The sequence below is a fragment of the Globicephala melas genome, chromosome 3 (genome assembly GCF_963455315.2).
Source record: "Globicephala melas chromosome 3, mGloMel1.2, whole genome shotgun sequence".
NCBI classification, from domain to species: Eukaryota; Metazoa; Chordata; class Mammalia; order Artiodactyla; family Delphinidae; genus Globicephala; species Globicephala melas.
In genome coordinates this window covers 63,161,218-63,174,343 of record NC_083316.1, presented here as the reverse complement: position 1 = coordinate 63,174,343, position 13,126 = coordinate 63,161,218, and the positions used below count along the sequence as shown (strand labels likewise).

Genomic DNA, 13,126 nt, shown 5'->3' with positions numbered 1-13,126 from the left:
ACCCCCTTCACTGCTTTCCTAGTGCTACTCGATTATCCCAGCTGACTAGCTTCCTCCTCACTAGCCTTGATGAAATGAGTTGGAAAACTTCCTAATGTGCCCGCAGTGCATGAGGACATTCTGCACACCCTTGGCCGCTCCGGGAGGTAAAGGGTCATATGGAAAGAGGTGGGAACCAACCAAAGGTTTTCTGTTGGTAATTAGAGATTAAAAGGCCACAACTTCAGCCCACCTGCTTGTTTGTCTTGGCAAAATTGATCCCAACACCCTGCACCGTGGACCCTGTGAAGCCCACCGGGCAGGTGTCACATCTGAAGCCAGGAGCCAAGTTCACACAGCGCACGCCTGGGTAGCAGGGATGGTATTTGCACTAGAGAGAAAGAAAAATTCACTCTTTAGCCGCATGGAAAAAACACGCTCAAACTTCCATTCATCTATTTGTGCAGACTTGGGGATTCATTTAACTATCATTTTTTGGTGCTCGACATGATCAAAGGCAATAAAGGCTTCCAATTTCATAGTTACTCACAGAATCCCTGACCCACACGGTCTGGAGGTTTCCTTGTAGTGGGCTTTTGCTATATTATAGAATCACGCACAGCCGAGTGGAAAGAGTCCTTAATGTTAACCAGTCTACCTCCCAGCGCAAATTCCCTGATATTCTAACTTGGAGTTTTAAAACCTCTGTGAGAGGACAGTGCTCCTGGACCACTTGTCAGCTAGCTATTAGTTGAGTCCAAAGGAACCAACTACTCAAAGAAAAAGACCTTGAGAAGACAAAACCAGGGCAGCTGTTGTTTCTTGAGTAAGATGTGATTCATCAGGGTCTGTGCCTGCCTTTGTGCCCTACCAAGTCCATGACTGTTCCTAGGCTCTCACAGTCTAGGAGGTTCATTCTGATTTTGTTTTGTTTCGTTTTTAACCAGTTCAACTAATGTAAAAAACATGACCACTTCCTGCGCTTTCAAAAGGAGGAAAATTCCAGCTCACAGATAAAAACCAGATGCAGTTCTGTGAAACATGTGCAGATGTTCTTCCAGTGGAGGGATGACTAAAGACCATCTTAATTGCTTACTACCTGGGGAGGTCATCCGCTACCACAAGCCTGCAGGATCCATGTGTGTGAAAGCTCCTTCCAGCCTTCCTCTGGCCAAAGGCACATGGGGGCAGCCTTGCTACCCACTGCGAACACTGTTTTGGGACTGGACCAGTGACTGGCTAACGATGGTCCTTCAGAGGCTTTGCCAGCTGGCCAAACAGCCCGTATTTGCTGTATGTCCTTCTGGCTCCATCTCTGGGCACTTTTGGTTACTCACAGATAATGGGGCCTCTTCAAAAGGTCTTATTGGTTTGAGATTCCTGTCTGCTCCTCTGTTTTAGGAAGCCTGAAGCAATCAGTTGCAACCCCTGAAATATACTCTTACCCAGATCTTTCCCCTCCCATGTTTGCAAATGTGTGGAAAAATCACAATTGTCACAGAGACTGCTTAAGAGAAAGAATCAATGTTAGAGTTGAAGGCTGAAATCTCAGCATTGTAGTAACACAGACTGGAAGAGTGGGAACCACGGAGGGGAGACGCAATGATCACGGCCACAACTGCGTGTCATGCCTCCTCCTTCCCACCATCACAGATCTCTAAGGATTCCTGAGGGAGTACTTTTTATGTAGCCTGGAGGACAACCCAAGCCATCCCTTAGTCATCAACATGGCTTCTTTTTCCATAAGCTGTCGGATGTACAAGATACTGAGGGAGCCCCATCCTATCTAGTTGAACTTTTACCTCATCAACGTCAGAACAGGTGATCCCATTTCCTGTGTAGCCCTCAGGGCAGGGCCCACAGTGAAAGCCATCTCTGGTGTTGGTACATCGGACGCCACGGAAACACGGGTTGGAATCGCACCGGCGCACTGGGGGTATCAGGGATGCTGGGAGCACGGGGGGCACCACGGTGTTGGGAGTTGGAGACTGAAAGCTGAGAGGACCTAGAGGAAAACCATCATCCACAGGCTTATAAACCACCAAGAAAACAGAGCTGATACAGAATCAAGCTTAGTTTCGCAGTGAACTTCTTTTCCCTTCCCTTTGCCTCTGTGCCAAACCTCCAGAAACCAGCGCCAGTGGAGCCTCACCCACCCAGGCCCATCATCAGTTGGCATTTGCTGGTCCAACTCAGAATGCACCAGTTACTAGAAAAGCACTTACCGCAAGCCTGGCATTCAGCTATGGTGTTTCGCAAAAATGATGTTTCCTTGACCTTTAGAAATGGGAAGGGAGAAAAAAAAAAGATGGAAAAGGAGTTCCTGATGTATAATCCAGGAGTGAAAGAATCCATGAGTAGCAAACTATTAAGCAGTACTTAAAGGAGTGTTAAAGGAGCTCTTGGTAGTTCCCACTCTGCATGGGGCCCTGGTGTGTTTATCACAGGCTGGTCCCCCATTTTCAGAGCCCCAGGGCAGCAGGCTGCACGGGGCCACTTGGGCTCAGGCTCCAGGTCCCCTCCCTGCCTCTGCAGGCCTGCAGATCCATTAACTCCAACACAGAGCTTCTCTGATAAGACTGGGCCTTCTCTGATGGTATGTCCTACTTGTTACCTGCTGTCTCAGAAGATCCTTCACCTCTCCCAGTAGCTGGTTTAGTTGTGACATCTGCCCCAAGAACTGCCGATTGAAGTCTCCTGTAGGAACAGCAGAAGATAAGGCACGTTCAGTCAGTGACAGCTATTTCTACAGTGACTCAAAAACAAATGATTTCCCAGAGACCATCAAGACAAAGAACCTAAGATACAGGAATTTAGTTTAGGGTAAAACTCATTTAATTCATCTAAAACATAATGATAATGATGCCACTGGGCTGGTTACACCAAATTCCTATGAATTACACTAATAAAAGTGCAATGAAAACACTCCTTGCCCTGGACTTGGCACAAGAGCCTCATCTCTGTAGGTACATGATCCTGTAGGGCTGCTCTGCCCACAGCCCACCTTTCTGGGATGGGACCCAGTCCAGCCGGGGGCCTGGGGGTTTGTGTTGATGGAGGTGTGCAAACTGCCCAAGAGCCCACACCTGTGCTTGTGGCAGCCAGCGGCTCGCTCTGCTGCAGGAAGCAGTCTTGCAGGCTGGCCACCTGGAACAGCGAGCCTCTCACCGCCAACTTCAGCTCTTCCAACGAGTCCTGGAAGAGATCGGATTCACACCATACATTGCTGATGTCATTCAAAAGCCAGTGAGCTTGCAGACGCACACGATTTTCATAACACAGTAGGCCTGAATACTTGGACTCTGACACTTTCCATAATTTTGTGGGTTTGCATTTTTTCCTGAAGCCTGCCAGCCCTATCCTTTTGACTGTAGCAAATATGGAAGAAACCAGTAGCTTAGGAGAGTGCTGGAGTCCAGCATGGTCTGAGGGCTCATGAAGGTGACTAGGAGAAGAGAAAAGGCAGTTTTCCTTCATGGTAAACAAGCTCTTTTGTGGCAGAAGCCTCTTAAGAGTTGTCTGTTTATGGAGTTTAGACTGTAATGAATAAGACATTGACCCCAATTTTAAACACTGTTGTTCTTAGGGTGCCTGGGATCCAGGTTTTAGCAAAGTCTCCGGTTTCCTTGGATTATGAAGATGAATAAACGGTATATTCTTTTTTGTGTGTGTATATTCTTTTTCTTTCTTTTTTATTGGGGTATAGTTGATTTACAATGTTGTGTTAGTTTCTGCTGTACAGCGAAGTGAATCAGCTATACGTATACACATACACCCTCTTTTTTGGATTTCCTTCCCATTTAAGTCACCACAGAGCACTGAGTAGAGTTCCTTGTGCTATACAGCAGGTTCTCATTAGTTATCTATTTTATACATATTAGTGTATATATGTCAATCCCTATCTCCCAATTCATCCCACCCCGCCTTTCCCCTCTTGGTGTCCATACATTTTTTTCTCTACATCTGTGTCTATTTCTGCCTTACAAACAGGTTCATCTGTACCATTTTTCTAGATTCCACAAATATATGTTAATATACGATATTTGTTTTTCTCTTTCTGACTTACTTCACTCTGTATGACACTCTCTAGGTCCATCCAGGTCTCTACAAATGACCCAGTTTCGTTCCTTTTTATGGCTGAGTTATATTCCATCGTATATACGTACCACATATTCTTTATCCGTTCCTCTGTTGATGGATATTTAGGTTACTTCCATGACCTGACTATTGTAAATAGTGCTGCAATAAATACTGGGGTGCATGTGTCTTTTTGAATTATGGTTTTCTCAGGGTATATGCCCAGTAGTGGGATTGCTGGGTCATAGGGTAGTTCTATTTTTAGTTTTTTAAGGAACCTCCATACTGTTCTCCATAGTGGCTGTACCAATCTACATTCCCACCAACAGTACAAGAGAGTTCCCTTTTCTCCACACCCACTCCAGCATTTATTATTTGTAGACCTTTTGATGATGGCCATTCTGACTGGTGTGAGGTGATACCTCATTGTGATTTTGATTTACATTTCTTTAATAATTAGTGATATTAAACTGTATATTCTGTGATGTATATTTTCACACTACTGGTTTATATCCATCATTCATTGTTAGTCATAGTCAATTTTCTCACCCCTTAATTTTGTAGCTTTTACTGTACTCATTATTTATGTATGATAGAAAATGTTTATGTTAACTGTGGCAACATAAAGTCATCATTCTTATTTTAGAAATGAGCATGCTAAGGATTTTCAGAGGGACTCTGCTTTTTCATTTAGCTAAGTTAAGATGTATGCGACACGTGCTACATAATAGGTATTTTGTTGGAATCAGACCATAAGCTCTATGGAGGCAGAGCCATGACTGTTTGGCCTAATGCCTAGAACGTGCCTACTGACTGACTAATTGACTGACTGACTGACTGAGAAGGTGACTATGAAGACAGAGCACTGTGGTCCTTGTTGATAGTCTAAGGAGGTAGAACTTTTGGACAAAATTCCAAAAAATTCCATCTGTTTCTGATGACCTTGGTTTTTAGAAATGGACTTATTTGGTGGAGACTAATTTCTGAAATGTCAGTGACACAATTTCTGACTGTCATTCTGACTATTTGGGCTACTCTGGGGATTCAGAAATAAAGTTTGGCATATCTCTCCATTAATTTTTTTCTCTCTCTATAAATCTACACTAAATATATATACAACTCTTTCTCCCTCTCTCTAAACTTGGATTTTAGCTTTCTTGAAGCTTCTGCTTGAAAATGCTTCCTATGTTTCAAGCACAAATTCTAGTCTCTGATTCATAGTCTTTACATTATTATCTAAAACTCCTCAGCATTCCTAGTTACAATGGAAATTACTGTTTACACCCTGCTTCTTTACACAAAGGGCTCAGAATAACTTGGTAAGAGCACATATAGTTTAGTTAAAGCATATAATAATGAAATAGAAGTGGAAAATAGTGATTGCAATATATAAAACAATGGGCCACAGTGGATGAACGTAGTTACTGATTTTGGGATTGACTTCCGTATCAGATGAAATTCTGGAACGATGAGCAGTTATAGTAATAATTGGAAAAGACAAAGAATACTACTAGTTATTTATAGGAAACAAAGTATTTCCTAGCACAAAATTCTTTTTTTTTTAAATAAATTTATTTTTTTTTTATATTTATTTTTGGCTGCATTGGGTCTTCATTGCTGCACGTGGGCTTTTCTCTAGTTGCGGCGAGCAGGGCCTACTCTTCGTTGTGGTGCATGGGCTTTTCATTGTGGTGGCTTCTCTTGTTGTGGAGCACGGGCTCTAGGAGCACGGGCTTCAGTGGTTGTGGCACGTGGGCTCAGTAGTTGTGGCACATGGGATCTTCCCGGGCCAGGGCTCGAACCCATGTCTCCTGCATTGGCAGGCAGATTCTTAACCACTGTGCCACCAGGGAAGTTCCCCTAGCGCAAAATTCTAAGAGAAGCATATGTGGCAATTTCTAGAGTAGGTGCAATGATATGATGAAAAAAAAATACCATCAACAGGGCATAAAACGGAAGACAGAAGTGATGTGATTTGTAAGGCCTCATGGAATTAAGTTGGCAATAAGGGTCTTTTTGTTAGGGATGCTCTAGTGAGACCTGTGAAAAATGTTGTTCCTGGTGCTTGGCAATTTCCAATCATTCTTTTTTACTTTCATTAAAAATATAATAACGTTATAGAAAGATTACAAGTAGATCATCCTATTGCCCTAAGAAAGTTTAAAAATGTTTGCTATTCTTTTTGCTGTTCCTTTCCTGCTTTACAATTATATTGCCAAAGTCTCCACTTATCATCTAAAAGAGCAGCTCTCAATTTTGACTTCACATTAGAATCAGTATTTTAAAAATACTGATGCTGAGGCACCACCGCTATAGATTCTGATTTAACTTGTCTGGAGGGTGGGCCCTCTAGCAGTCGGTTTTTAAGTTCCACGGGTGTTTCTAACATGCAGCCAAAATTAGACCCACTCTTGACCTCAGCCCACTCTTCTGCATTCAGCAGAAGCTTCAGAAACTCATCTTTCCAGTTTGGAGAATGGTTTGTGGGTTCTTACCTGTGCCTTCCTCTGGAAAGTCCTCAATTCAACAGCCTCAGGACTCTGGGCGAGGCCAGAAAAGGCTCTGGGGAGATTGTGAATGGAATCCACTTGCGAGCAGTCCACGTAGAGCTCTACAGAGCCAGCTCCCCGGTGCAGATTGTTCAGTCTCAGGAGGACCCTGTGCCGCCTGCCGTCGGCCAGCTGCAGGTTGTTGAAAACCACCAAATGAATCTTCCCATCATTCTTCAGGTAACGGAGGATGGCTAGAACCAAGCACGGGTCAGTGAATAATGAGATAAAGGGAAAGGGCGTGATTCTGTGCTGCACAGCCTCCAGGTGACAATGGCAAGGCTGGGTCATTGGAAAGACGCAAGTAAGTCAGCACCATAAATTTTCAACATTCTGTGTGCCAGGCATTTTTCTAGGCATTGGCCACCACTCTGTTGCTAAGAATGTTTTGTGCTCATGAAGAGAGACGATAATTAGTAAATTTGAAAATAAACAGAATAATTTCAGATAATGATGAGTACAGTGAGCAAGGAGAACCCATCCAAGTAAGCTCCTGAGGGCATGAATTCACTAATTCGCAAACATCTACTGAGCACTACTACAGGGCTGGGTGCTGCCCTTCGTTGCTGTAAACACTTAATTTCTCCTCACTGCAACCCTATGAAACTGGAATGACTACAGGTGAGGAAAGGGAAGCTCAGATAAGCGAAGGAACTTGCACAAGGACACAGTAAGTGACAGGACTAGAATTTGAAACTGAGTGTGGTTTATTCCATGACTAAAAGAATGCTAGGCCTGGACAGGCCTTTGTAAGGACTTCATGGGAGATCCACTACCTTACACAAAAAGACATTCCCAGTATTACGTTGAGTGAAAAAAAGGTTATGAGTCAGTACAGGTTCATTCCGAAAAAACTATGTAGGTATGTACATAGACTTATATACACATATACAGAAAATTAGAAGGAAATATTAATACGGTCATTGCTGGACGACGTGGTTTTTTCCTTTTCTTCATTTTCATTGCCTGATTTTTCTACAAGAAACATGCATTACTTATGTAATACAAAAAAGTAAAAGAAAAAAATGAATTCCACACATAAACCCAGAGTGTGCTACAGTCAGTCTATATGATTCATAACAAGTAACTGGGACCATCTTTCCTCAGATACCTCTTCTGTGAAGTGTAAATGCCAACTTGGTGCTGCCCCATGGAGTAGCCAGCCAGGAATATCTGTTTATGTTGCAATACTGCCAGAAAAAATAATCCCTACTATGAAATTTTAAAGATGTTTTTGAAGACTTCCTCCAAATACATTAGACTTTCTAGGTTGACTTCCCCACCCTTCTAAACCCTGACTAGATTTGCTTTCCCATTTGACCATGGCTGGAGGGGGCCAGTTGGCATCAGGGTCTGTGGTATAGACAGATGCCCTGAGGAGTCAGGAGATCTTCTCTCGTGCCCACGTGGTCGCCGCCACTTGCTTACCGAGAGAGAAGAATTAGTAAGACCTGACAGAACAGACTGGTTAGAAGGCCTTTCTATGGCTGTAGTACATTACTACGTTTCCTGAAGCAAAGTATTGGTAAGACTTAAGTAAATGGGGTATGAGGAGAAAGAAAACAGACATGAGTAGAAATTCTTGAGGTATTTTAAACATGGGATACAACAGAGTTTTTTTACCTCTTTATTTAATATTGTTGAGAATTTATAATAGTAACAGCATGGCTGGAAATTGGAGGCATAAGGTACACAAAAGAGGGGGAAAATGAACCCAAATATATGCACTAATTCAATATTTTAAGACGTCTATTTCTTTACTTTTTTGAATAGTTTTGCAAATCCCTGGCGTTTTTACAGGCCAGTGAAAACACCACTTGGACTACCAGACTTCAACCAGGTCACAGACACATATACTCAGGATCTCCTCATTTTCATTATGGCCACAACCTCTGTTCCTCATAGTAACAGTTTAAGAGAATACACAGAGCAGCTTAAAACAAATACCCTTGGTCTTTCTCTCCTGGGATTTCTGTGTAATTCAAAGGAAACATATTTTCATGGGCCCTTGCCTGCTTTTAGCAGGCCTTCCAGGCCATGTGGGCCATGATTTATTTTCATAACTGAATTGCTAAGTTTAATTTTATAAATAGTACCTAGTGGAGTACGTTATGTATAACACTTGCACATTAATGTTGTGAATATAAACCTTCAATGAATAATTAAATGATTGCATTGAAAGCTTTTCACATATAAATTTAAAAGTTTAGAGAGTAGCAATTTAACAGCTATTGCAGGCAGCCAAACCTGCCATTGTGTTCATGCTGTCATTTAAGGGCACGCTAGACTTCTGCCTTGCTTTGTGTTGCAGTGCAGCACTGAAATGAGATTCCTCATGCTCACAGATCTTGTGACAAGAGCAAGAGGAAAAAAAGGAAAAGAAGACTTATGGAAACTTCCATCTTCACAAGGTCTGTTAGCAGAAAATTATCAAGTGCTTTGACATTTACCATTCTTCATACTTGATCCAATAATTTTCATTTTGCTTATGGCTTCCATTTTTTCATTTTTCTTTTTTATTGCAAACTCCTTACTTCAGTGCTTCTATACTTATTTTATCTTCAGAGCAGTAAGACTACCCCAGAGGGTCAACAGGCACCTGCTCAGAAAACTCAGCATTCTCCCATCAGTCACAATGAGTCTAGAAACAGCCTCAACAACCCAGGAGCCTGCAGCCTGGGAGATTCCCTGACCTTCTGCAGAAGCAGCACCACTGGAGGGGAGAGAGCAGACATGGTTCCCTTCCTCTCTCTGGTCCCCCTTTCCCAGTGCTCACCTTGCCCAATCCTAGCCCAACATACACACAGAACAGAGGGGAGCAAAACAGAGGGGAAAATACAAGTGAGCCAGTAAGACATCACTTCTGCCTCCAGAAGGAGTGAAAAATCAGGCCTGGAAGCCGGAAGGAGCAGTCTTCTCCTGGCTCCAGCCCACTTCTGCCCCTTAGCACCCCAGGGAGCAACGCACTCAGGAAAATGGTCACTGGGTACAGCTCTGCTTCTTCAGCTGAGGCACATTCCATTCTCTTGCTTGCGTCCCACTGAAACAAGTTTGCTTGGTGATTTCAGTCTTGTTCTCTCTCAGGGGGAGTACCAAGAACTCCTCTGATTAGAACTGAATGCTGCAGGTCTTCAAAAGGTGTTTCTGCCTCTACCTTGTTCTATCTCTGGGTTTCTCTGTCAGATTCCTGACTTACCTTCCTGCTGAGGGTCTCTTTCTATGCAGTTTTTCTGGACTGAAAGCTTGAGATTCTTACAGGACCGTTTTGACCAAATGATTGCCTTTTCAATGCAACACACAACCGAGCCAATGGAATCATTCACTAGCTCCCTAGCGGTCCCTAATTAACGTGTAACTTATCCCAGGACTGGCCCAACCTTCCTGCCACCTTCCATTCTGCTGATCACCATCCAAGCTGAACGACCAGTTCTAACAACCCATTTTCACCCCTCTCTAGCGTTCTCCAGCCTCCCTCATCCTTTTCTCCCTGTGCGAATGTTCTCTTCTCCATTCCTCTCCTTCCTGCTCCATCATTGCCACAAATCTGAAGCCAAGATCCAGCTCAAATGCACCAGACTCCCTCTGGTCTTCCATCTTCCCCATGGTTGGAAGTCACTGCCTCATTCACCTTCCCTAACACTTTCTCGGTGCTTTGCTAGGTATACTTTTTCAGGACTCAGGTTCCAGTCATGGCTCGGACACTTAATCCCTATGTGACCCTGGGCCTGAAGGGTCCACTTCTTCAACTATTAAAAGGAGTCAATAAAAGCTGTCCTTCCTGTTTCATTTTGTTTTCAGTGGTGGTCAAATAAGAAAATGCAAAAATATAAGCTGCTGTACAAACGTAGGTACTAGTATATTTGTTTATTTCTTATCTTCTCTACTAAAGCATAAACTCTTGGGACAAGCAGTCTATTTCTTACTGATTTTCCCATACACCACAGCATCTGAGAACACCAAATACAACTATCTGTTGAATGAAAAAATAGATAAAATAGACTGTATCTACTTTGAGACATGTATCTACTCTGATTTTTTTTTTTTTTTTTTTTGCGGTACGCGGGCCTCTCACCGCTGTGGCCTCTCCCGTTGTGGAGCACAGGCTCCGGACGCGCAGGCTCACGGGCCATGGCTCATGGGCCCAGCCGCTCTGCAGCATAACCCGTGTCCCCCGCATCGGCAGGCGGACTCCCAACCACTGCACCACCAGGGAAGCCCCCTACTCTGATTTTTTTAATCCACAATCTTTTGAAAAATGTGGGGAGCAGTTTCTATTAGTTTACTTACATAAATCCTTTCCTTCTAAACTAAGCATCTTTGTGTACTTGAGAGTTTGGAGCCCCGTTTTATGGCTGCATTTCCATGTCTGGGTACCAGCCTGACAGAGGAGCCACGCAGCCCGGCCTGATTAAAATCATCTCAGTGACTGGCGGGGGATGAAGACGAAGAAGCAAACTCAAGCAATGAAGATTTGAAATATTGCTATCTTGGGAAAACTTTCAAAAGGTGCTTTTTGAAAAGTGGATGGACTTGGTGGTCAAAAATATTATGATGTGTTGAATGTCAAAGCTATGAGGCAGGCTACCAGCTTTAAAGAACTGGAAATGATAATATTTTGTCTGCTTGGGCAAAGAAATTCAGAGTGACCTGGCCTGCAGGCAGCAAACTCAGCCAGGTAGTCCAGGGCTTTCTGCTTTGCTTGGCGAATGGCTTTGCTTGGCGAATGGCTTTGCTTGGCGAATGGCTTTGCTCTTTGGCACTTTTAAATATATGATGAAAGCAACTGCTGTCAACCTTTCCTCTTCTTCTCTAAATAACTGTACATTAAAAAAAGACTTCTTGCCATTAATGTTTCTTGTGACGGATATCCTTGGTTGCCTTGACTCATTTATCTTTATGCCCTACACGCGAAGGTCTTTGTAACTTGAGTGCTTTGGAAATACATAAAAGATAAATCATCAAACTGCTTTTCCTAGAAGTACTCTGGGTGACTCCCAGGTGTGATAAATGCAGTATGTGTGTTTTGAATTTTTTTTGTAGCAGTTTAAACCAATGTAAAGCTTACAGAATACACACACACGCACACACACGCACGCACACACACACACACACACGGAGCAAAGAAACCATCCAGTGAAAGGAAGCACAGCAGTTATACTGAACATCTGCAAAAGGCTTTATATTTTGCTAAGTTATGAGGCATCACTGTAAACAAGTATCAGGCAGGTAACAGAGCTGTAAATGTGCACAGGATCCCAAGGTCACCTTATAGGAGAGAGGCGCACAGCAACTTCATAAATGCCCATGGAATGCTCTCGAGCCTTAGCAGAGCCACAGAATATTAGCATTATAAGTCATCCAGCTTAATATCTCATTTCACAAATCCCTTCAGTAAAAGTGCAGCCTCTACCAGCACATTTCCAGTAACAAAGAACTTTACTTTGCAGAAAAACCCATTTCACTTTTGGATTGCTCCCCAAGCTTTTCCTAATTCAGAGCCAATATCTGTTTCCTCTGACTTCCACCGGTGTGTCCTAATTTTACTCTTCAGAACTATAGACAGATATAATCTTATCCTCAATCGAAATGACATTCTTCAAATATTTTAAGGCAACTTTCACTTCTCTCATGTCTTCTGTCTGGCTCCTTGATTTCTCCAGTTCCTTTAACTTTTTGACTTGTGATGTGGTTAAAAAAAACGGGATACAGAAGGATGCTGGCTTGGTGACTCTCCTTAAGGTAGTCTCTGACTTGACAGTGTCCCTGTGAAATGTGCTCACAACTAGACACAGTATTCTAGATGTGGCTGGACAATGAAGTGTGCAGTGGAACTATCAGTGCCCTTAATCTGGCCACATGTGTGTATTAATGAAGCCTAAAATTTGAAAAGCTTTAAAAAGAAGTTGCATCACTGTATCTGTTCATTCATTCATTCAGCAAACATTTCTGAGCAACTACTAAGTGCCAGGCACTGTGCTCAACATTGCTTGGTTCTTAACGTTGTTGACTGGAATGCTTAGGATGGGTCTTCCACATCCTGGGCGTCTACAGTTTACTTTTCATTCCTAGAGGATGGATTTGCATTTATTATGGTTAAATTGAATCTGATGGTGGCCTATTGTGTGTCAGCCAGGTAGGACCTTGCAAATCTTGATAATGGCATCTGACATGTTCAACTGTTTTTTCCAGCCCTGTGCCAACTGCAAACATGTTAAAATACTATGTTTCCACCTAAGTCACTGATATGTTGAAAAGTTCAATGCCCAAGACAGAGCCTTGTCAAAACCACTAGATACTTTGCTATAAGGCAATTTACCAACTCCTAACGGTACTATTTATCTAGCTTATTCTTTTTTTATATTATTCAGAAAGGTATAATGAGTGACTTCATAAAATTCATTAAAAAATTTGGCAGGATTTATTTTTAGTAAACCTATTTGCCTTCAAATAATCCCAGCTTTCTTTTCCAGGAAATCCCCAAATGCATGAATAAAACAGTACAACCCTCTGAAGGTTTGTCC

At 42.8% G+C, this 13,126-nt stretch overlaps 1 protein-coding gene across 1 annotated transcript in view; it reads right to left on the bottom strand.

Moving 5' to 3' along the window:
- The window catches only part of THBS4 (thrombospondin 4), a 49,756-nt gene that overhangs the window by 25,914 nt on the left and 10,716 nt on the right, over nt 1-13,126 (bottom strand). The window contains exons 3-8 of the mRNA XM_030846699.2: nt 6,552-6,799; nt 3,066-3,174; nt 2,594-2,676; nt 2,205-2,256; nt 1,782-1,984; nt 233-370 (exon numbers count right to left, since the gene is read on the bottom strand). Coding sequence (XP_030702559.2) covers nt 233-370; nt 1,782-1,984; nt 2,205-2,256; nt 2,594-2,676; nt 3,066-3,174; nt 6,552-6,799 — 833 coding nt within the window. The remainder of the gene's footprint in view (nt 1-232; nt 371-1,781; nt 1,985-2,204; nt 2,257-2,593; nt 2,677-3,065; nt 3,175-6,551; nt 6,800-13,126) is intronic.